A 26,202-nucleotide genomic window follows, 5' to 3' on the forward strand; every position below is an offset into this window, starting at 1 on the left:
TATCTCCTTCAGTTCTGCTCTGATCTTAGTTATTTCTTGTCTTCTGCTAGCTTTTGAATTTGTTTGCTCTTGCTTCTCTAGTTCTTTTAATTGTGTTGTTAGGGTTTTGATTTTAGATCTTTCCTGCTATCTCCTGTGGGCATTTTAGTGCTACAAATTTCCCTCTAAACACTGCTTTAGCTGTGTCCCAAAGATTCTGGTATGTTGTGTCTTTGTTCTCATTGGTTTCAAAGAACTTATTTATTTCTGCCTTAATTTCAATATTTACCCAGTAGTTATTCAGGAGCAAGTTGTTCAGTTTCCATGTAGTTGTGCGGTTATGAGTGAGTTTCTTAATCCTGAGTTCTAATTTGATTGCACTGTGGTCTGAGAGACTGTTTATGATTTTCGTTCTTTTTCATTTTCTGAGGAGTGTTTTACTTCCAATTATGTGGTCGATTTTAGAATAAGTGCGATGTGGGGCCAAGAAGAATGTATATTCTGTTGATTTGGGGTGGATAATTCTGTAGATGTCTATTAGGTCTACTTGATCCAGAGCTACCTGAATATCCTTGCTACTTTTCTGTCTCATTGATCTGTCTAATATTGACAGTGGGGTGTTAAAGTCTCCCACTATTATTGTATGGGAGCCTAAGTCTCTTCGTAGGTCTGTAAAAAGTTGCTTTATGAATCTAGGTGCTCCTGTATTGGGTGCATATATATTTAGGATGGGTAGCTGTTCTTGTTGCATTGATCTCTTTACCATTATGTAATGCCCTTCCTTGTCCTTTTTGATCTTTGTTATTTTAAAGTCTGTTTTATCAGAGACTAGGATTACAACCCCTGCTTTTTTTTTTTCTTTCCATTTGCTTGGTAAATATTCCTCCATCCCTTTATTTTGAGCCAATGAGTGTCTTGCATGTGAGATGGGTCTCCTGAGTACAGCACACTGATGGGTCTTGACTGTTTATCCAATTTGCCAGTGTGTGTCTTTTAACTGGGTTATTTAGCCCATTTACATTTAACGTTAATATTATTATGTGTGATTTTGATCCTGTCATTATGATGCTAGCTGGTTATATTGCCCATTAGTTGATGCAGTTTTTTTATAGTGTCAATTGTCCTTTAAATTTGATATGTTTTTGCAGTGACTGATAACCATTTTTACTTTCCGTATTTAGTGCTTCCTTCAGGAGCTCTTGTAAGGCAGGCCTGGTGGTGACAAAATCTTTCAGCATTTGCTTGTCTGTAAAGGATTTTATTTCTCCTTCGCTTATGAAGCTTAGTTTGGCTGGATATGAAATTCTGGATTGAAAATTCTTTTCTTTAAGAATGTTGAATATTGGCCCCCAGTGTCTTCTGGCTTGTGGGGTTTCTGCAGAGATATCTGCTTTTAGTCTGATGGGCTTCCCTTTGTGGGTAACCAGACCTTTCTCTGGCTGCCCTTCACATTTTTTCCTTCATTTTAACCTTGATGAATCTGACAATTCTGTGTCTTGGTGTTGCTCTTCTCGAGGAGTATCTTTGTGGTGTTCTCTGTGTTTCCTGAATTTGAATGTTGGCCAGTTTTGCTAGGTTGGGGAAGTTCTCCTGGATAATATCCTAAAGAGTGTTTTTGGTACATACTTTTAAATAACCAGATCTCGTGAGAAATCACTCACTATTGGGAGGACAGTGCCAAGCCATTCATGAGGGATCCACGCCCATGATCCAAACACCTCCCACCATGCTTTACCTTCAACACTGGGGATTATAGTTGACCATGATATATGGAGGGGACAAACATACAAACTATATCAAAGGCATAGCATGGGTTCTGTGAAAGGAGGGTGAAAACACAAAGATGACATCGCCACTGACCTCAGGGAGTGCTCAGTAGACTGAGGGAGACAAGTACATATTTTCCTGAAGGAGGGCACTGGAGTGATGGCATGTTTAGAATGTGAAAGTAGAGCAGTCACAGAGAGGCAGCCCAGCAGAGTGCTTGCTCAGGGACTGGGCCAGCAACTCCCCACTGCATGTGATGTATCTGAGGAAAGTCATTAAAATAGGCAATGGTCACTTTCCATCAAGTCCCTGGTGTGGTCCATGGAGGCAGGATTGTCAATCTGATTTCGGCATTTCAGAGGCCTCTTAGGGTTTGGATACGGAAGAAGACAACCAGCAATGATTATGTATTTCAGAGATGTGCGTGAGCCCCAATTTCTTGCCAGTTGGGAGGTCAGTGTTGAGGGCCTTACTATCTTAAGGAAATCCTTGACACATAGGATGCCAATTTCTTTCTGGACAGAGAGTATTTGGTTGGTTAAAGTTAAAATCTGAATTTTGTTTTGGGATATATTCCAAAAATATTAGCTTTATTCAAATTTACTTTCACTTTATCTTTCTGAATTTTCAAGGTCCAAAAGCATTGCTTAGTAATTCTGTTTCTAAACTCACATTGCAGCACTGGGCATGATCTGTCCAAGGCGGAGACCATAAGATAGTCTTGTCTGGAAAACATACAAGTAGGTATCTCAACAAATGATACTCATATATTCTTGTTCTTAGGAGTAAATCATTGGCAGTGAGTATGATTTTTTTTTTTATTTTTATGAAAGGATAAATACACACCCTCTATTGAGGTCAGGTTTTGTGCCTGTACTTCTTCCGCCTACTGTATCATAGGAGATTAGAAACCCAGCTGCTGGCTCGGGCTGCAGTTCTCTGATGGCTCGCACACGGTGGACCAGCCCTGTTTTCCTATGTGTTTCTCTGCTGCTGACCTGTGGATTTGCTGAGGCAGGGAAGCTGCTGGTAGTGCCCATGGATGGGAGCCATTGGTTCACCATGCAGTCGGTGGTGGAGAAGCTTATCCTCAGGGGGCATGAGGTGGTGGTAGTCATGCCAGAGGTGAGTTGGCAACTGGGAAGATCACTGAATTGCACAGTGAAGACTTATTCAACCTCATACACTCTGGAGGATCTGGACCGGGAATTCATGACTTTCGCCCATGCTCAATGGAAAGCACAATTACGAAGTTTCTTTTCTCTATTTCTGAGTTCATCCAATGGTTTTTTTGATTTATTTTTTTCGCATTGCAGGAGTTTGTTTAATGACCAAAAATTGGTAGAATATTTAAAGGAGAGTTCTTTTGATGCGGTGTTTCTGGATCCTTTTGATGGCTGTGGCTTAATTCTTGCCAAATATTTCTCCCTCCCCTCTGTGGTCTTTGCCAGGGGAATATTTTGCCACTATCTTGAAGAAGGTGCACAGTGCCCTGCTCCTCTTTCCTATGTCCCCAGAATTCTCTTAGGGTTCTCAGATGCCATGACTTTCAAGGAGAGAGTATGGAACCATGTCATGCACTTGGAGGAACATTTATTTTGCAAGTATTTTTTCAAAAATGCCCTAGAAATAGCCTCTGAAATTCTCCAAACACCTGTCACGGCATATGATCTCTACAGCCACACATCAATTTGGTTGTTGCGAACGGACTTTGTTTTGGACTATCCCAAACCCGTGATGCCCAACATGGTCTTCATTGGTGGTATCAACTGCCATCAGGGAAAGCCAGTGCCTATGGTAAGTCATCTCTCCTTTAGCACATTAAGAATAATCTGGCTTTGTAAATTAAAAAAAGATTCCTTACTGAACTGTGATTTGACATTTTGGTTTGTTGCATTTCAAATTTCTTTCCAGTTTAACAAATTATTTTGTGCCAATTCATGTACTTGTCAGTTACCAAATTTTATAAAACTGCCCTTCTTGAAAGTGTGTATATATAATTTAAAAATTATACATCATATTCAGCCTACATTTTTGAGTACTATGTTTAGAAAAGTACCAACAACCGCAGTAAGAAATGGAACTTCTCTTTTTTGCAAATTCTATGTGACCCCTGAGAGCAAATGCTCTTAGCAGTTTTGCATACATTCTTTTCATTAAAAAAGTGTTTCAGTTGTGTATATATAATTTAAAAATTATAGGTTCTATTCAGCCTACGTTTTTGAGTACTGTGTTTAGAAAAGCACCAAAAACCACAGTAAGAAATGAAACTTCCCTTTATTGCTAATTTTTGTGACCCCTAGAGGAAATGCTCTTAGCAGTTTTGTGTACATTCTTTTCATTTAAAAAAAAAAGCATTTTAGTTATACGCAATATCTAATGTAAATTCTCATACCTATTTTGTTAAAATAAAATCTTGTATTAGGTTAGAGATATATTTCTTTACCTTGCATTTTTCATTTGCAAATAAATAATAGATTCCTTTATAGACAAATACAGACAGATTTGACAAGTTCGTTTAATAGTCTTTACTTTGGATGCTATGTAGTTTTTTTTTAACCAATTAGTATTGATATATCTTTAGGCATTTTCCATTTTTTGCTTTTATGAATAAGGCCATGTAAACACTCTTTAATAATTTCCTTATGTGAATATTTTTCTATATTCTTGCTTTTATCTTAGTAGACTAGAGTCTTACATGTAGGGTTATAGGGTTTTCCTAAGTTGAGAAGGATTGGCATCTTTTTACTATTAAGTCATCCTGTTCAGGAATATGTAAGTCTCACTATTTATTCAGATCTTGTTTTATATACCTAAATAAAATTTTTCACTATATAAGCATTTTATGTTTGTTATTAACATTTATTCCTTGGCATTTTATTATTTTTGAAACTATTTTTTTACAGGGCAAATTTTCCATTTCTACATTTAACTGACTATTGGGGTTTTTGCACATGTATCTTGTATCCAGCAACATTACTAACTTTTTTTATTATTTATTAGTATGCATTAGATGTACAATATACCCTACCATCTGCAAGTAATTCCCTTCTCTGATATTTATACTGCTTCTTTTGCTTTGCTGGAGCATATACTTCCAAAACATTACTGAGTAATATTGTTAGAGTAGCCAGTTTAAATAGGAATTCGGTCACTTTTGACTGAAAAATCCTTGAAAAATACCAGAATAAGATTCTGGCAAATGCACAGTTGCTAAATCCAGATGAATCACTTGGTGTCTCATCTCATTATATTATTTTATTAGGGATGGAGTATACATTTTTGTCTATTGCTGTGGCTGATTACAATGTTCAGTAGACTTTGTAACACAGTCATATCTGTCATTGGCAGATGTTTGGTAAAAGAGTGACCTTTCAGCCTACTCATGGGAAAGTGAAATAATGCTCTTTCTAAAAAGCAGGAAGACTACAGTTGTAGGCCTTTCAAAATTAGGCATGACTTTCAGTTCTTGGCCAGACCGGGCGAGGAGATGCAAGTTGAAGGACTCTTAAGAGGTTGGACTTATCAAAGCACTTTTCTCCTCTTTATCCTCCATTAATTACAGTACCAAGCACCATCCATGTGTTGCCTACACACCACATCTGTGGCTGAGGGTGAGGCTCTGCCACTTCCTGAACCCACACTGAGTTCATTATGGCTCACAGGGTCACCCAGAGGCCTTTAGAGATATAAAACCCTATATATGATTTTATATCACCTATGATAGGGAGATATACATAAAAAATGAAACATTAAACTCTATATGGTTTCATTTATTTTGATTATAAATCTTTTATGAGATAAGAAATAAATGTGTTTATATATCTATTAAAGAATATACATGTATGAAAGTTTTTATAGTTGCAGAGGGTTATGTATATTAATGTATATATTTATGATTATATCCGTAAATCCAGCAGAATTCTCACAGAGGAATTCAGATCTGAAAGAGGGCTTTCTGTCAAGAGCCTTGGATGTGGCCCAACCACAAAAGTAAAAGTCGACTGTCGTTGAAAGAAGGATGGACACTGCATATTGCTCTTTCCTTGTTTCAGAGGCCAGGATGTGTCTGGGAAAAGCATGCAGTTGGTTACATCTTGTTGGGAAACAGGATTCGAGTCTGAGTCTCATCTGTCTGATGAGAAGGGAGCATTACTTAATGATAGAGTACGTGTTTGCACATGTACGTGTTTGTGTATATGCAGGTGTGTTTGTGTGCGGTGTCCCAGACCCTGCACAGGGGATTTTCTTGAAGGTCTCCTGTAACAAAATCTCCTTGAGCCTATCCGGGAGAATTACATCCAGGGATGTAATTAAATACTTTAACAAGGATGGCAGATGACCCCATCTCGAACGTCAGGGATCAAATTTCAACATGAGATTTGGAGGGGACAAACTTTTAAACTATATAATTTGGTATGGTTGTTCTTTTGCATTTCAGCGTTCTAATGTGTGTGTTGATTAATGATGTGTAAACAATTCAGCAGAGCATTGAAATAGTTTTAATGAGAAAAAGAGGAAGTCACTCCTAGTCTCTTTGAATTTTTGGTTAGTTCCAACAGAATTGATGACTGGTTTTAGGTGAAAAGAATTCAGGCTCCGTCTATACCATCCATGGTAGGTTCAGCTCTGCAGACCTGGGGATGGGATATGGTTACAGAGCAAGAAAAGATCTGTGCTTCCCCCATTGCTCTAAGTTTCTGGCTCCAGTTCAAGATCCAAATTCAAAGTTAGCTTTTGGTGGACAAGACTAAGGCCTCCCACTAAAATTGTTTACTTCAAGTTTTTATTTTCAAAGTGTTCAACACACACAAAAGAGAGACTTAGTGTCATGACCACCCGTATATCAATCTTAGGTTAAATAATTTTCACTATTTTGCTGAACTGATTCATCTATCCCTTTTTTCCTGTCTTTAAAGAAAACTTTTTTAAAAGAGAAATTTGTGTCAATCTTTTTTATTATACTTTAAGTTCTAGGGTACATGTACACAATGTGCAGGTTTGTTACATAGGTATACATGTGCCATGTTGGTTTGCTGCACCCATCAACTCGTCATTTCCATTAGGTATTTCTCCTAATGCTATCCCTTCCCCAGCCCCCCACCCCCTGACAGGCCCTGGTGTGTGATGTTCCCTGTGTCCATGTGTTCTCATTGTTCAATTCCTACTTATGAGTGAGAATATACGCTGTTTGGTTTTCTGTCCTTGTGATAGTTTGCTGAGAATGATAGTTTCCAGCTTCATCCATGTCCCTGCAAAGGACATGAACTCATCCTTTTTTATGGCTGCATAGTATTCCATGGTGTGTATGTGCCACATCTTCTTTATCCAGTCTATCATTGATGGACATTTGGGTTGGTTCCAAGTCTTTGCTATTGTGAATAGTGCTGCAATAAACATATGTGTGCATGTGTCTTTATAGTACCATGATTTATAATCCTTTGGGTATATACCCAGTAATGAGATCGCTGGGTCAAATGGTATTTCTAGTTCTAGATCCTTGAGGAATTGCCACACTGTCTTCCACAATGGTTGAACTAATTTACACTCCCACCAACGGAGTAAAAGCGTTCCTATTTCTCCACATCCCCTCCAGCATCTGTTGTTTCCTGACTTTTTAATGATCGCCATTCTAACTGGCATGAGATGGTATCTCATTGTGGTTTTGATGTGCATTTCTGTGATGACCAGTGATGATGAACATTTTTTCATATGTCTGTTTGCTGCATAAATGTCTTCTTTTGAGAAGTGTCTGTTCATATCCTTTGCCCACTTTTGAATGGGTTGTTTTTTTTCTTGTAAATTTGTTTGACTTCTTTGTAGATTCTGGCTATTAGCCCTTTGCCAGGTGGATTGATTGCAAAAATGTTCTCCCATTGTGTAGGTTGCCTGTTCAGTCTGATGATAGTTTCTTTTGCTGTGCAGAAGCTCTTTGGTTTAATTAGATCACATTTGTCAATTTTGGCTTTTGTTGCCATTGCTTTTGGTGTTTTAGTCATGAAGTCTTTGCCCATGCCTATGTCCTGAATGGTATTGCCTAGGTTTTCTTCAAGGGTTTTTATGGTTTTAGGTCTTACATTTAAGTCTTTAATCCATCTTGAGTTAATTTTTCTCTAAGGTGTAAGGAAGGGATCCAGTTTCAGCTTTCTACATATGGCTAGCCAGTTTTCCCAACACCATTTATTAAATAGGGAATCTTTCCCCCTTTTCTTGTTTTTGTCAGGTTTGTCAAAGATCAGAAGGTTGGGGATGTGTGGTGTTATTCCTGAGGCCTCCATTCTGTTCCATTGGTCTATATATCTGTTTGGGCACCAGTACCATGCTGTTTTGGTTACTGTAGCCTTGTAGTATAGTTTGAAGTCAGGTAGCGTGATGCCTCCAGCTTTGTTCTTGTTGCTTAGGATTGTCTTGGCTATGCAGGCTCTTTTTTAGTTCCATATGAAATTTAAAGTAGTTTTTTCTAATTCTATGAAGAAAGTCAATGGTAGCTTGATGGGATAGCATTGAATCTATAAATTACCTTGGGCAGCATGGCCATTTTTACGATATTGATTCTTCATATCCATGAGCATGGAATGTTCTTCCATTTGTTTGTGTCCTCTTATTTTGTTGAGCAGTGGTTTGTAGTTCTCCTTGAAGAGGTCTTCATACCCGTTGTAAGTTGTATTCCTAGGTATTTTATTCTCTTTGTAGTAATTGTGAATGCCATCTTGCTAGACATTACCTTTCAACCCCCAGTTTGTGTCATTTTAAAAAGAAATTCTTGGCATGTCATTCCATCACTGAATAATTAAATACGAAAAATAAGAAACATTTGTTACATAGCCACAATATCATTATCATATCTAAGGCAATAAAAATTCTTTAATATTATCTCATTTCCAGTCCATAATTAAATTTCCCCCATTTTCTGGAACAACATCTTTCCATATAGATCAATGGAATAGAATGGAGAATTCAGAAATAAACCCATATATTCTTGGCCAATTGACAAGGTGTCAAATTTTGATAAGTGTGTCAAGATCATTCAAATGGGACAGAATAGTCTCTTCAACGGAAGACCCACCCTGGGGTCCTTCAGGTCCAGCATCAGACTCCAGACCATTTGCAGAGATCATCCAGCTGTCTCCCACCATGCCTCTGATGAATCCTTCACCATGTGCATCCACATGGGTCCCGCAAATATTTTCTCACAGTCTGTTGAGTGACTTTCCTTACAAATACTTCATTGTAGAATAAATAGAGGTTTATAGCAAGGTTGCAACAAATAATTTAGAGAATTCTTATCTATCCTGTGTCCAGTTTCCCCATTGTTATATCTTATGTTTCTATGGCACATCCATCGCAACTCATTCACCAATATTGACACGTTATGATGAGCTAAAGTCTGTTTCCTTCAGATTTCATTGATTTTTACTTAATATCACTGTTCTTTTATGGGATCCCATTGATACCACCTGAAATGTAGTCATCATGTCTCCTTAGTCTCTTCCAGTCTGTGACGGTTTCTCAGACTTCCCCTGTTTTTGGTGACTTGGGCAGTTTTGAGCAGTCCTGGTCAGGTGTCCTATAGAATGTTCCTCAGTGTGTGTTTGACATTTTTATCATGGTTAAACTGGGGTTATAGGTTTTTGGTAGGAAGACACAGAGGTCTTTTCTTGTTTTCTTGCGTGTAGAAAAGAGTGGCCTGTTCTCCAATGCATTGCTTGTACCTTTGTAAAAACTTGGCTGTTCATACATCTGTGCATGTATTTCTAGACTTTGTGTTCTGCTCCACTGAAATATTTGTGAAATATTTGATTACTGTAGCTTTGTGATAATCTTGAAATGAGGTAGTGTTACCAATTTTTTTCAAATTGTTTTTGCTATTATAGGTCTGCTACATGACCGTATGGATTTTAGAATAAGTTTTTCAGTTTGGTTTGATTGGGATTGTATTGAATTTATAGATCAACTGGGGAGAAACAACATCTTATCAATTTTGAGTTTTCCAATTCATTAACATATCTATTTAAGTCCCTCATCAGTGTTCTGTAATTTTCAGTGTACAGTCTTTCACATTTTTTGTCAGATATATTCCTAAGTGTTTCATGTTTTTGATGCTATTTAAGTGATATTTTTATTCCAATTTTTAATTGTTCATTGCTAGTATAGTTGACCCCTGAACAATATGGGAATGAAGCGGACCAACCCGCTGAAGCAAAAAATCCACACAGATCTTTTGATTCTCCAAAAACATAACTACTAACAGCCAACTATTTACCAAAAGCCTTACCAGTTGCATAAACAGTCAATTAACACATATTTTGAATGTTGTTAGTATTATATCTTATATTATTACAATAAAGAAAGCTAGAGAAAAGAAAATGTTATTTAAAAACATAACATATGAAAAAATGCCCAGTATCACTAATCATCAGAGAAATGAAAGTCAAAACCACAATGAGATATCATCTCACACCAGTTAGAATGGCTATTATTAAAAAGTCAAGAAACAATAGATGCTTGCGAAGCTGCTGAGAAAGGGGACCAGTTGTACACTGTTGGTGGTGGGAATGCAAATTAGTTCATCCCCTGTGGGAAGTAGTTTGGAGATTTCCCAAAGAAGTCAATAGACACCACCAATAAAATAGAAGTTTTATATATATATAAAATCATTTTACCAAGAAACACATGCACTGGTATGTTCATTGCATCTCTATTCAGAATAGAAAAGACATGAAATCAACCTAGGTGCTCGTCAACAGTGGCTTAGATGAAGAAAACGTGGAACATATACACCATGGAATATGCAGTCATAAAAAAAGAATGAAATCATGTTCTTTGTAACAATATGGATGCAGCTGGAGGTCATTATCCTAAGGAAATATACACAGACACAGAACACCAAATACCATGTGTTCTCACTTAGAAGTGGGAGCCAAACAGTGGGTACTCATGGGCATAAAGATGGCAACAATAGACACTATGGACTCTAAAGGGGAGAGGAAGGGGTGCAGGAGTTGAAAAACTATTGGGTACTATGTTCAGTACTTGGGTGATGGGAGCAATCATGCCCCAAACGTCAGCATCACGCAATATACTCAGGTAACCTGCGTATGTACTCTTGAATCTAAAATAAAAGTTGAATATGTATAAGCGGAAGTGAATCATCAAAAAGGTCTCCGTCTTCATCATCTTCCATTGAGTGGGCTGTGGAGGAGGAGGAGGAGGAGGAGGAGGAGTAGATGTTGGTCTTGCTGTCTCAGGGTGGCAGAAGCAGAAGAGGTAGAGGAGGTGGAAGGGGAGGCAGGACAGGCAGGTGCACTTGGTGTAAACTTATGGAAATACATCGTAATTGCTGTCTATTTTTTTCTCTTTGATTTATTTAAAAATGCTTTTATACAGTACTAATCCTTCTTCCCCACTTGCTTTGGTTTCAGTGCCCATATCATAGAAAGGTTCATGTTGTAATAGAAGTCAATAGCAGTCTTAAATAATTGGAAGCCTTTCTATGAGGCTTATATTGTGTAAAGCCATTTTTTTTTTTTTCTGGCACTGCTGCTTCTACATCTTCTTTCTCATCAAGTACTTATTGGAAAGCACTCATCTCCATCAGGTCCTCTATTAATTCCTCGAGTGTAGTGTCTATTGACTCTTGAATTTCTCCAAGATTCATATTTTGAAACACCTTATCCCCCACATTTTGTTGCTTAATACACAATCCCTTTCATGACTTCCTTGATTGGCTCTGTCATAAATCCTGTGAAGTCATGTGCAACATCTGGACACAGTTTTCTCCAGAAGAAATGTATTGTTTGGGGCTTGGTGGCTTTCACAGCTCTTTCTGTAACAACAATGGCATTTTCAATGGTGTAATCCTTCTGGACTTTCATGACATTCTCTATCCAGATTCTCTTCCATAGTATTGACAATCTTTTCCATAAAAAAGTGTGCGTAATGAGTTCTAAAGTTCCTTATGACCCCTGATTGAGAGACTGAATTAGAGATGTTGGGTTTGGAAGCAGGTAGACCACTTTGACAGCTTCCGTGTTGAACTCATGGGTTCTGGGTGAGTAGGGGCATTGTCCAATATCAGAAGAACTTTAAAAGACAGTTCCTTACTGGCAATACATTTTCTGCCTTCAGGGACAAAGCATTGATGGAACCAATCCAGAAAAAATGTTCTTGTTGTGTAGGCCTTCTTGTTGTACAACCAAAAATCTGTCAGTGGGTGTCGATCTTGTCCCCTCAAGGCTTAAGGGTGGGCAGTTCTACACATGAGGTCAGTCCTGAGTGTAAACTTGACTGTGTTTACATAAAACAGTAGAGTTAGCCTATCCCTTTCTGCCTTGCATTCTGGTGCTTGGTTTACTTCCTCGCTAATAAATGTCTTTTGTGTCATCTTGTTTTTGTTTTTGTTTTTTCCACAATAGGGCACTGTCATCTGCATTAAAAACCTGTTCAGGCAGATATCCTTCCTCCTCAATAATTTTCTTCGTGGCGTCTGGGAACTCATTTGTCTCCTTTTGCTTGGCAGAAGCTGCTTCTGTTATCTTGACAAAAAACTAGCAAACCATCCTTTGCTGCCATTAAATTCTCCAATTTTGGATTCTTCACCTCTTTTTTGCTTTAAGTTGTCATATAATGACTTTGCTTTTCTCAAATCACAATGGCATCTATAAATAAGCCTTTCTTATAGCAATGCTACACTCACATTAAAGCTGCATTTTCAATATGAGACAAAAGGTATTTCAGAAAAAAATGCAAGGTTTGACTCCTGCTGGCATTGCTGCAGCAATGTCTTCATGAATCTCCCTCCCTCCCTCTCTCCCTCCCTCCCTTCCTTCTTTCCTTCTTTCTTTCTTTTTTTTCCAGTGGTCCTTGTCTAGCTTCATTTATTTTGAAATGGCAGGCAATCACCATGGTAGAGCTCAGTCTATGGTACCAATCAAGCAATTTGACTTTTTTGGTAATTCTTTGCTTCTTGGGAGTAATTCCAGTATCATTAGTGGTGCTCTGTAGTCCCATGATGGTATTCAAGGTTTACAATATTGCAGTAAACATGATGAAAAATACAGTAGAGCCATGAGAGATCACTTTTACTCTGACATGCAATTTATTGGAGAGATGAAATGCTCAGAGAGTGTAAGTGTTATATCACATGCATTTAACCCACACTTCAGCTCACTGGAAGAGCAACAGGAGGTAGCTACAAAATTATTACAGTAGTGTAGTATATACTATAGGTAATTTTGTGCAGTTAAGATTTAATGCTGCATCTATACATTTGTTTGTATTTCTTTCCAGTGCTAATGATGCACTGTACAGTCTGGAAGTGTTTGCGTGTGTTTTAATAATTTTTTATAGATTTGTGCATATTTTAAAGTAATAAATAATAAAATAGAGTAGTATCTACACATGCTTTATGCATTAATGGCATACCTACCTTTAAAAAATTTTTAGATATTTCTAGTTTATGTGGTTTATGTGTACGTTTTTTCAAACTGTTGGAAGTTTCTTTGCAATATATTTATCTATAAAAATCTGTTTTTTTAGATTATAAAATAAAATAAATAAAAATCTATCTATAAAAAAGTTTGCAATATATTTATCTATAAAAATCTGCATATAAGTGGATCCACACAGTTCAAAACCCTACTGTTCAATGTCAACTGTATATAGAAATAAGATTAATTTTTAAGTATTGTATCTTGCAACCATGCTAAAGTTAATGTATTTGTTCTAGGAGATTTTTGTAGAGTTGTTATTATTCCTACATACATAAACATGTTGTCTGTGAATGAGACCTTTTTATTTTTTTCTTTACAATCTAGATACTCTTTCCTTCTTTTTCTTCCTTGACTGCACTGGCTGGAACCTGAAGAACAATGTTGAGTAGAAGTGGGGAGGGCCCCCGTCCTCGGCGTGTGTTTGACTTGAGGAGTGGAGCATTCAGTCTTTCACCATTAAGGATGATGTTAGCTGTGGGTTCCTCCAAGATGCCCTTCATTAGTTTAAGATACTCCTCTTTTTTTTTCTGAGTTTTTTGAGAATTTTTTATCACATGTGGATTTTGGATTTTTGTCAAACACTTTTTCCATACCTATTGAGATAATTGTATGCTTATACTTTTTTAGTTTATTTATGTGGTATGTTACTTTAATTGATTTATAAAATTATTTATTTTATCATTAATTATGGTGAAATACACATAGCATAAAATGAATCATCTTCATCACTTTAGGTACACAGTTCAGTATTGAGTACATTCACATTGCTGTGCAACCAATACCACCATTCATCTCCAGAACTCTCTTCATCTTCCCAAACTGAAACTTTGGACCCATTAAAATATAATTCTCCATTCTCCCCTCCTCTCAGCCCTTGCCAACCATCATTTCACTCTTTTATTCTACGAATTTGACTATTTTAGATACTTCATATAAGTAGAATCATACAGCATTTGTCATTTTGTGATTAGCTTAGTTCACTCTGCACAATATCCTTAAGGTTCATTCATGTTAGCATATGTCAGAATTTTCTTCCTTTCTAAGGCTGAATAATATTTCATTCTGTATACCTACACCACATTTTTGCTTGGGTTGTTTCCACTTCTTGGCTGTTGTGAGTTATGCTGCTATGAACATGGTGGCACAACCTCGATTAATTTTCTAATGTCAAACCAGCCTTGCATTCCTCGGATAAACCCCACTTGGTTATGGTGTATAATCTTTTTGTGTAGTACCTATTTTAAAATATTACAGAAGTTGACTTGCCAATATTTTGTTTAAAATTTTTGCATCTAAGCTCATGAGGGTCTGTAATTTTCCTATCTTATAATGTCTTTATCTGGTTTTGGTACTGTGATAATGCTGGTCTCGTCAAATGAATTAGGAAATCCTGTAGGCTTCAGTTTTTAGAACCAGTTTGTGAATAATTGGTATTATTTATTCTTCAATGTTTGCCGGATTCATCAGTGATGTCATCTGAGCTTTGTTTTGTGAGGGAAGGTGTGAATTACAAATCTAAATTAAATTTAAAATATACAGGATACAGCCGGGTGTGGTGGCTCAAGCCTGTAATCCCAGCACTTTGGGAGGCCGAGATGGGCAGATCACGAGGTCAGCAGATCAACCTGGCTAACACGGTGAAACCCCATCTCTACTAAAAAATACAAAAAACTAGCTGGGCGAGGTGGCGGGCGTCTTGAGTCCCAGCTACTCGGGAGGCTGAGGCAGGAGAATGGTGTAAACCCGGGAGGCAGAGCTTGCAGTGAGCTGAGATCTGGCCACTGCACTCCAGCCTGGGTGACAGAGTGAGACTCCATCTCAAAAAAAAAAAAAGATGCAGGTTACTTCTGTTGGGGTTATGCATTTATTTTTGTGAAAAGTCTAGCAGTTTGTATCTTTAACAAAATGTGTCCATTCCATCTAAGTTGCAGACTTTTTTTGGCATAAACTTGTTCATGATATTCTCTTAACATTTTAATATCTGTAGAATCTATGGTGATACCACCTCTCTCATTCCTGATATCGATAATTTATTTCTTCTCTCATTTTTTTTAGATCAAGGTGGCTAGAGCTTTACTAAATTAATTGATCTCAGCAAACCAGCTTTGGCTTCATTAATTTTCTCAACAAACCAGCTTTGGTTTCATTAATTTCGTCTATGTTTTGAATATATTTTCCATTTCATTGATTTCTGCTCGGAAGTAAGCCTCCAGGGAAGGTAGATCACTCACCGTCATGTTTGTTTTTCAAGGACAGTCATCTACAAGTGCCCCAGACACCAAAAGAAAAGGAGACTAAGCAAATGTCTAGTAACAGGGTGTCCTGAAAGGAGCCATCTTGTGCTCGCACAAGGATTATACCCCGAGGTTGTCTGCAGAATCTCTCACTAAATGTTCTTTAAGGTGTTACCTGACACACACTGCTTAGCTCGTCCATGAAGGTATCAAGAAAACCTGCAGAATATAATTCTGTCCAATGCAACAAATATTTCGGTTGATTTTCTTTGTGCAAGGCTGTATTTGTTTGCTTGGATTGCTATAAAGGATAGCTGAGGCTGGGTAATTTATAAAGAAAAGAGGTTTAATTGGTTCACAGTTTTGCAGTCTTTACACGAAACATGGTGCTAGCATCTGCTTCAGGTGAGGCCTCAGGAAGCTTACAATCATGACAGAAGGTGATGGGGAGCTGGCATGTCACATAGCAAGAGCAAGAGAGAAATGGGGGAGATGGCATGTACTTTTCTTTTTAATTTTTATTTTTATTTCTGGGGTACACGTGGAAGATTTTCAGGTTTGTTACATAGGTAAACATGTGCCATGGTGGTGCATACTTTTTTTTTTTTTTCCTGCTCTGAAACTCTTTTTTTTTTTTTTTTCTTTAAATACTGTAAGGTCTGGGATACATGTGCAGAATGTGTAGGTTTGTTACATAGGTATACACATGCCATGGTGGTTTGCCGCACCCATCAACCCGTCATCTACATTAGGTATTTCTCCTAATGCTGTCCATCCCCTAGGCCCTCACCTTGCAACAGGCCCCAGTGTGTGATTGTGTGATGTTCCCCTCTCTGCATCCATGTGTTCTCATTGTCCAACTCCCACTGTGCATGAGAACATGCAGTGTTTGGTTCTCTGTTCTTGTGTTAGTTTGCTGAGAATGATAGTTTCCAACTTCATCCATGTCCCGGCAAAGGACATGAACTCATCCTTTTTTATGGCTGCATAGTATTCCATGGTGTATATGTGCCACATTTTCTTTATCCACTCTATCATTGATGGTCATTTGCATTGGTTCCAAGTCTTTGCTATTGTGAATAGTGCTGCAATAAAATACATGTGCATGTGCTTTGTAGTAGAATGATTCATAATCCTTTGGGTATATACCCAGTAATGGGATTGCTGGATCAAATGGTATCTCTGGTTCTAGATCCTTGAGGAATCGCCACACTGTCTTCCAGAATGGTTGAACTCCTACCGACAATGTAAAAACGTTCCTATTTCTCCACATCCTCTCCAGCATCTGTTCTTTCCTGAGTTTTAATGATCGCCATTCTAACTGGCATGAGATGGTATCTCATTGTCGTTTTGATTTGCATTTCTCTAATGACCAGTGATGATGAGCTGTTTTGATATGTTTGTTGGTTGTATAAATGTCTTCTTTTGTGAAGTGTCTGTTCATATCCTTCACCCACTTTTTGATGGGGTTGTTTTTTTCTTGTAAATTTAAGTTCCTTGCAAACTCTGGATATTAGCCCTTTATCAGATGGATAGATTGCAAAATTTTTCTCCCATTGTGTAGGTTGCCTGTTCAGTCTGATGATAGTTTCTTTTGCTGTGCAGAAGCTCTTTAGTTTAATTAGATCCCATTTCTTAATTTTGGCTATTGTTGCCATTGCTTTTGATGTTTTAGTTATGAAGTCTTTGCCCATGCCTACGTCCTGAATGGTATTGCCTAGGTTTTTTTCTAGAGTTTTCATGGTTTTAGGTCTTACGTTTAAGTCTTTAATCCATCTTGAGTTAATTTTTGTGTAAGGTGTAAGGAAGGGGTCCAGATTCAGTTTTCTGCATATTGCTAACCAGTTTTCCCAACACCATTTATTAAATAGGGAATCCTTTCCCCATTGCTTGTTTTTGTCAGGTATGTCAAAGATCAGATGGTTGTAGATGTGTGGTATAATTTCTGAGGCCTCTGTTCTGTTCCATTGATCTATAAATCTGTTTGGGTACCAGTACCATGCGGTTTTGGTTACTGTAGCCTTGTAGTATAGCTTGAAGTCAGGCAGCGTGATGCCTCCAGCTTTGTTCTTTTTGCTTAGGATTGTCTTAGCTATGCAGGCTCTTTTTTAGTTCCATATGAAATTTAAAGTAGTTTTTTCTAATTCTGTGAGGAAAGTCAATGGTAGCTTGATGGGATAGCATTGAATGTATAAATTACCTTGGGCAGTATGACCATTTTCATGATATTGAGTCTTCCTATCCATGAACATGGAATGTTTTTCCCTTTGTTTGTGTCCTCTCTTGTTTCCTTGAGCAGTGGTTTGTAGTTCATCTTGAAGAGGTCCTTCCCATCGCTTGTAAGTTGTATTCCTAGGTATTTTATTCTGTTTGTAGCAATTGTGAATGGAAGTTTACTCATGATTTGGCTCTCTGTTTTTCTATTACTACTATATAGGAATGCTTGTGATTTTTGCACATTGATTTTGTATCCTGAGACTTTTCTGAAGTTGCTTATCAGCTTAAGAAGATTTTGTACTGAGATGATGGGATTTTCTAAATATACAATCATGTCATTTGCAAACAGAGACAATTGGACTTCCTCTCTTCCTATTTGAATACCCTATATTTCTTTCTCTTGCCTGATTGTCCTGGCCAGAACTTCCAATACTATGTTGAATAGGAGTGGTGAGAGAGGGCATCCTTGTCTTGTGCTGGTTTTCAAAGGGAATGATTCCAGCTTTTGCCCATTCAGTATGATATTGACTGTGGGTTTGTTATAAATAGCTCTTATTATTTTGAGATATGTTCCATCAATACCTAGTTTGTTGAGAATTTTTGGCATGAAGTGCTGTTGAATTTTATCGAAGGCCTTTTCTGCATCTAAATTGAGATAATCATGTGGTTTTTGTCATTGGTTCTGTTTATGTGATGGATTACGTTTATTGATTTGTGTATGTTGGACCAGCCTTGCATCCCAGATATGTAGCTGACTTGATCATGGTGGATAAGCTTTTTGATGTACTAGCAGACTCAGTTTGCCAGTACTTTATTGAGGATATTTGCCATCGATGTTCATCAGGGATATTGGCCTGAAATTTTCCTTTTTTGTTGTGTCTCTGCCAGGTTTTGGTATCAGGATGATGCTGGCCTCATAAAATGAGTTATGGAGGAGTCCCTCTTTTTCTGTTATTTGGAATAGTTTCCGAAGGAATGGTATCAGGTCCTCTTTGTACCTCTGGTAGAATTCTGCTGTGAATCCACCTGGTCTGGGCTTTTTTCAGTGGATAGGCAATTAATTACTGCCTCAATTTCAAAACCTGTTATTGGTCTATTCAGGGGTTTGAATTCTTCCTGGTTTCGTCTTGGGAGGCTGTATGTGTCCAGGAATTTATCCATTTCTCCTAGAATTTCTAGTTTATTTGTGTAGAGGTGTTTATAGTATTCTCTGATGGTAGTTTGTATTTCTGTGGGGTCGGTGGTGATATCCCCTTTATCATTTTTTATTGTGTCTATTGATTCTTCTCTCTTTTCTTCTTCATTAGTCTGGCTAGTGGTCTATCAATTTTGTTAATCTTTTCAAAAAACTAACTCCTGGATTCATTGGTTTTTTGAAGGGTTTTTCTGTCTCTATCTCCTCCAGTTCTGCTCTGATCTTAGTTATTTCTTGTCTTCTGCTAGCTTTTGAATTTGTTTGCTCTTGCTTCTCTTGTTCTTTTAATTGTGATGTTAGGGTTTTGATGTTAGATCTTTCCTGCTTTCTCCTGTGGGCATTTAGTGCTATAAATTTCCCTCTAAACACAGCTTCAGCTGTGTCCCAGAGATTCTGGTATGTTGTGTCTTTGTTCTCATTGGTTTCAAAGAACTTATTTATTTTTGCCTTAATTTCAATATTTACCCAGTAGTTATTCAGGAGCAGGTTGTTCAGTTTCCATGTAGTTGTGCAGTTTTGAATAAATTTCTCAATCCTGAGTTCTAATTTGTTTGCACTGTGATCTAAGAGACTGTTTGTTATGATATCCGTTCTTCTGCATTTGCTGAGGAGTGTTTTACTTCCAGTTATGTGGTCAATTTTAGAATAAGTGCAATGTGGTGCTGAGAAGAATGTATATTCTGTTGATTTGGGCTGGAAAGTTCTATAGATGTCTACTAGGTTTGCTTGGTCCAGAGTTGAGTTCAAGTCCTGCTTTTCCTTGTTAATTTTCTGTGTCGTTGATCTGTCTAATATTGACAGTGGGGTGTTAAAGTCTCCCACTATTATTGTATGGGAGCCTAAGTCTCTTTATGGGTCTCTAAGAACTTGCTTTATGGGTGTTCCTGTATTGGGTGCATATATATTTAGGATGGTTAGCTCTTCTTGTTACATTGATCCCTTTCCTTTACCATTATATAATGCCCTTCTTTGTCTTTTTTTGATCTGTGTTGGTTTAAAGTCTATTTTATGAGAGACTAGGATTGCAACCCCTGCTTTTTTTGCTTTCCATTTGCTTGGTAAATATTCCTCTATCCCTTTATTTTGAGCCTATGTATGTCTTTGCACGTGAAATGGGTTTTCTGAACACAGCACACTGTTGGGTCTTGACTGTTTATCCAATTTGCCAGTCTGTGTCTTTTAATTGGGGCATTTAGCCCATTTACATTTAAGATTAATATTATTATGTGTGAACTTGATCCTATCATTATGATACTAGCTGTTTATTTTGCCTATTAGCTGATGCAGTTTCTTTATAGTGCTGATTGTCCTTATAATTGGGTATGTTTTTGCAGTAGCTGGTACTGGTTTTTCCTTTCCATATTTAGTGCTTCCTTCAGGAGCTCTTGTAAGGCAGGCCTGGTGGTGACAAAATCTCTCAGCATTTGCTTGTCTGTAAAGGATTTTATTTCTCCTTCACTTATGAAGCTTAGTTTGACTGGATATGAAATTCTGGATTGAAAATTCTTTCCTTTAGGAATGTTGAGTATTTGCCCCTACTGTCTTCTGGCTTGTTGGGTTTCTGCAGAGAGATCCACTGTTAGTCTGATGGACTTCCTTTTGTGGGTAACCAGACCTTTCTCTCTGACTGCCCTTAACATTTTTCTTTCATTTCAACCTTGGTGAATCTGATGATTATGTGTTGGGGTTGCTTTTCTCGAGGAGTATCTTTATGGTGTTCTCTGTGTTTCCTGAATTTGGATGTTGGCCTCTCTAGCTTGGCTGGGAAAGTACTCCTGGATAATATCCTAAAGAGGGTTTTTGTCACATTTTTTAAAAATTATACTTTAAGAGTTCTGGGATAGGGCGCGGTGGCTCAAGCCTGTAATCCCAGCACTTTGGGAGGCTGAGATGGGCGGATCACGAGGTCAGGAGATCGAGACCATCCTGGCTAACACGTGAAACCCCATCTCTACTAAAAAATACAAAAAACTAGCCGGGCGAGGTGGCAGGCGCCTGTAGTTCCAGCTACTCGAGAGGCTGAGGCAGGAGAATGGCATGAACCCGGGAGGCGGAGCTTGCAGTGAGCTGAGATCCCACCACTGCACTCCAGCCTGGGTGACAGAGCGAGACTCTGTCTCAAAAAAAAAAAAAAAAAAAAAAAAGTTCTGGGATACATGTGCTGTCATATACTGTTAAGCAATCAAATCTCATGAGAAATCACTCACTATTGGAAGGACAGTGCCAAACTATTCATGAGGGATCCATGCCCACTACCCAAACATCTCCCACCATGCTTCACCTCTAACACTGATAGTATATTTGACCATGATATATGGAGGGGACAAACATACTAACTGCATGAAAGGCATAGCATGGGTTCTGTGAAAGGAGGGTGAAAACACAAAGATGACATCACCTCTCACCTCCAGGAGTGCTCAGCAGACTGAGGGAGACAAGTACATATTTTCCTGAAGGAGGGCACTGGAGTGATGGCGTGTTTAGAATATGGAAGTAGAGCAGTCACAGAGAGGCAGCGCAGCAGAGTACTCACACAAGGACTGGGCCAGCGACTCCCCACTGCATGTGATGTATCTGAGGGAAGCCATTAAAATAGGCGAAGGTCACTTTCCATCAAGTCCTTGGTATGGTCCATGGAGGCAGGGTTGTCAATCTCATTTCAGCATTTCAGAGGCCTCTCAGGGTTTGGATATGGAAGAAGACAACTAGCAATGATTATGTATTGCAGAGACGCAGGTGAGCCCCAGTTTCTTGCCAGTTGGGAGGTCAGTGCTAAGGGCCTTGCTGTCTTTCCTTGGCACATAGGATGCCAATTTCTTTCTGGACAGAGAGTATTTCCTTGGCTAAAGTCAAAATCTAAATTTTGCTTTGGGATAAATTCCAAAAATATTAGCTTTATTCAAATTGACTTTCACTTTATGTTTCTGAATCTTCAAGGTCCAAAAGCATTGCTTAATAATTCTGTTTCTAAAGTCACATTGCAGCTCAGGGCATGCTCTCCCTCCAAGGAAGAGACCATAATGTACTCTTGTCTCTAAATCATACAAGTAGGTATCTCAGCAAATGATACTCATGTATTATTGTTCTTATGAGTAAATCATTGGCAGTGAGTGTGATTATGAAATGATAAATACACGCCCTCTATTGGGGTCAGGTTTTGTGCCTGTACTTCTTCCGCCTACTGTATCATAGCAGCTTAGAATTCCAGCTGCTGGCTCTGGCTGCAGTTCTCTGATGGCTCACACACGGTGTATCAGCCCCGTTCCTTTATGTCTGTGTCTACTGCTGACCTGTGGTTTTGCTGAGGCAGGGAAGCTGCTGGTAGTGCCCATGGATGGGAGCCACTGGTTCACCATGCAGTCGGTGGTGGAGAAACTTATCCTCAGGGGGCATGAGGTGGTCGTAGTCATGCCAGAGGTGAGTTGGCAGCTGGGAAGATCACTGAATTGCACAGTGAAGACTTATGCAACCTCATACACTCTGGAGGATCTGGACCGGGAGTTCATGGCTTTTGCCCAGGCTCAGTGGAAAGCACAAATACAAAGTATATTTTCTCTGGTAATGAGTTCATCCACTGGTTTTTTTGATTTACTTTTTTCACATTGCAGGAGTTTGTTTAATGACCAAAAGTTAGTAGAATACTTAAAGGAGAGTTCTTTTGATGCGGTGTTTCTGGATCCTTTTGATGTCTGTGGCTTAATTGTTGCCAAATATTTCTCCCTCCCCTCTGTGGTCTTTGCCAGGGGAATATTTTGCCACTATCTTGAAGAAGGTGCACAGTGCCCTGCTCCTCTTTCCTATGTACCCAGAGAACTCTTAGGGTTCTCAGATGCCATGACTTTCAAGGAGAGAGTACGGAACCATGTCATGCACTTGGAGGAACATTTATTTTGCAAGTATTTTTTCAAAAGTGCCCTAGAAATAGCCTCTGAAATTCTCCAAACACCTGTCACGGAATATGATCTCTACAACCATACATCAATTTGGTTGTTGCGAACGGACTTTGTTTTGGACCCTCCCAAACCCGTGATGCCCAACATGGTCTTCATTGGTGGTATCAACTGCCATCAGGGAAAGCCAGTGCCTAAGGTAAGTCATTGCTCCTTTAGCACATTAAAAGTATTCTGGCTTCGAATATTTAAAAAGATTCTTTACTGAACTGGGATTCGACATTTGTGTTTGTTGCGTCTAAAATTTCTTTTCTGTGTAAAAAATTATTTTGTGCCACGCATATGCTTGTTGGTTAGCAACTTTGATATAACGGCCTCGTTAATATGTATGTGTATACAATTAGTTAATTGTTTATAATTTCCACTGCATTTTTTTTTTTTTTTTTGAAACAGGGTATTGCTATGGTGCCCTGGCTAGACTCAAACTTTTGGGCTCGAGTGATCCTCCTATCTAAGCCTTCCAAGCAATTATGACTTTTTTAGTATTTTTGGAAAAATATTTAAAAGCACCATAAGAAATGAAAATTTCATTTTTAGCTAATCCTGCACTACCTGCTGCAGTAAAATGTTCTTTGCGGTTTTGTATGCATCTGTTTCCATTTGTTGAAATTATATATAAGCATATATGTAAATATTTACACTTATTTTATGAAAATTAAATCAACTATCAGGCTGTACATGTTGTTCTTTACTAAGCATTTTTACTTGCCAATAAACCAGAAACATCTTTACAGATTTGGTATGTTATTTTATTTTATATTTTAATATTTATTTATTTATTTTTATTATACTTTAAGTTCTAGGGTACATGTGCACAACGTACAGGTTTGTTACATATGTATACATGTGCCATGTTGGTGTGCTGCACCCATCAACTCGTCAGCACCCATCAACTCGTCATTTACATCAGGTATAACTCCCAATGCCATCCCTTCCCTTCCCTTCTCACAATAGGCCCCGGTTATTTTAATAATTGCATAAAAGTCTTTACTTTGGATCCAACATAGGCACAAGCTTTCCCAGGTATTTTTCTGCTGAAGATTTGGCTAACTTCTTCAAAACAATAATAATAAGCAGATGTTATCTTTCTTTGACTGTGAAGAAAGTATAAAGCAGAATGCCTTTAGCCAGCCAAAAAATTGTTACTATGAGGTTTGGTCTTGTCCAGTCTGCTTTTGATTTGAGTGGACTACTTTCATCTCTTGGTAGCCATTCCTTTGATTGAGCTTTGTCTTCAGATAGTATTGGTAAATCTATGTTTCATCTTCTGTTACAATCTTTGAAGAGAGACTTCAAGGTTTTTTTTTTGAGACAGAGTTTCACTCTTGTTGCCGAGGCTGGAGTGCAATGGTGTGATCTCAGCTCACTGCAACCTCCACCTCCTGGGTTCAAGCGATTCTCCTGCCTCAGCCTCTTGAGTAGCTGGGATTACAGGCACACACCACCACACCTGGCTAATTTTGTATTTTTAGTAGAGCTGGGGTTTCTCCATGTTGGTCAGGCTAGTCTTGAACTCCTGACTTCAGGTGATCTGCCTGCCTTGGCCTCCCAAAGTTCTGGGATCACAGGTGTGAGCCACTACGCCCGGCTAAGGTCTTGATCCCACTTGTTTATAATTTCCTGTGAAGGGTCTGTTCTTGTCTGCAGCTGATCTGGCTGCAACGGTTTTGGCACCCATGAAGTAGAAAATTTGTTCAGCTGAAACTTTTGTCAGAATTGTGTAAACTGTCCTGATTGAGATATCTATTGTGTTGGCTATTGTTTCTGCTGTTAATTGTCAGTCTTCTTCAGTTAGAACATGAGCAAGATTGTTTCCTTGCAAATTGAGAGGGATGGTCTGCTGGTGTAGACTTTATTTTTAACCTTGTCTTGTCCCTTCTTAAAAGGAATTACTCATTTATAAACTGCAAATTTCTTTGGGCCATTTTCTCCATTAACTTTTTTTTAAAGCATCAATGATTTCAGCATTCTTCCACTCGTATTTCGGCATAAATTTATGCTATTGCTTCAATTGTTGCAGAATTCATGTTGTTCTGATGGGGGCTTTTTTTCCAACTGATGTCTTATCCTTCTTAGTGCCTCAAACTAGATCCTATTCAGACATGTTTTAACAAGTTAGCAAAAGTTTGTTTGGTGCAAAGAAATTTGAAATCCATGCATACGTTTTTCATAATACGAATTTTCATGAATTGTTTTATGATCCCTTATCTATTACTTTTTTAGCGATGAACCATGCAAGTTTGACTATTGTTCTGGCTTCTTACAAGGTTCAGTAGACTTTGTAACACAGTTGTATCTCTCACAGATTGGCAGCCGTTTGGTAAAAAATTGACTTTTCAGCCAACTCATGGGAAAGTGAAATAATGTGAAAAACAGGAAGACTATAGTTTTAGGCCTTTCAAGTGAGGCATGCCTTTCAGCTCTTGGCAAGAACAGGCAAGGAGATGCAAGCCTCTAAGAGGCTAGGCTTTTCAAAGTGCTTCTCTCCCCTTTACCCTCCTTAAGTTACAGCACCAAGCACCACCCAGGTGTTGCCTGCAGCCTCACCCTCTTCCCAGTTGTGGGATCCTGCCGCTTCCTGAACCCACACTGGGTTCCTTGTGGCTCACAGGGTCACCCAGAGGGCTTTCGAGATCCAGAAAGCTATGTGTGATTTTGTATCACCTATTATATAAAGATACATATAAAATAGGAAACATACTGACCATATATCATTTTGTATAGTTTTGGTTTTATGTGTCTAAAAAATACATGTTTTTTTGTATGTATTAAAGGATAGGTATGTATAAGATGTTTTATAGATGTAGAAAGTTATTTTTATATATCTTTATAAATTATAATAAAGGAAGGAAAATTCTCAAAGAGGAATTCAGATATCAAAGAGTGCCCTTTGACAAAGAGCCTTGGATACAACATACCTTCAAAAGTGAATTGTCATTGAAAGACCTGTGGACACTGGATTCCTCTTTCCTTATTTTAGAAGGGCAGGCTGTGCCTTGGAAAAGCATACAGTTTGTTGTATCTTGCTGGGCAACACGAGTCATAGTCTGAAGTCTCCGATGAGAAGGAAGCATCGCTTGATGGTGGAGTGTGCATCTGTGCCCGTGTATGTGCACGTGTGTTTGTGTGTGTGCATGCACATGTGTCTGCATGCAGTGTCTCAGATCCTACATAGGGGATTTTCCTGAAGGTCTCCAGTAGCAAAAACTCTATCTCCAGTAGCAAAAAGTCTATCCAGGGGAATTACATCCAATGCTGTAAATAAATAACAAAGATGGCAGATCATCATTCAAGAGAACATCAAGATAGTTTTAATTAAAAAAAAAGAAAAGGACTCACTCCCAGGGTTTTTTAGTTTTTGGTGAGTT

The 26,202-nt window shown here is 38.3% G+C and overlaps 1 protein-coding gene across 1 annotated transcript in view; it reads left to right on the plus strand.

Annotated features, from left to right (window-relative positions):
* Positions 1 to 2,663: 2,663 nt before the first annotated feature.
* The window catches only part of UGT1A8 (UDP glucuronosyltransferase 1 family, polypeptide A8), a 155,745-nt gene continuing 132,206 nt past the window's right edge, over positions 2,664 to 26,202 (plus strand). The window contains 1 exon segment of the mRNA NM_001350023.1: positions 2,664 to 3,543. Within this exon segment, the coding sequence (NP_001336952.1) occupies positions 2,689 to 3,543 (855 nt within the window). The 5' untranslated portion in view covers positions 2,664 to 2,688.

Source organism: Macaca fascicularis, chromosome 12 (genome assembly GCF_037993035.2).
Source record: "Macaca fascicularis isolate 582-1 chromosome 12, T2T-MFA8v1.1".
Classification (NCBI taxonomy): Eukaryota; Metazoa; Chordata; class Mammalia; order Primates; family Cercopithecidae; genus Macaca; species Macaca fascicularis.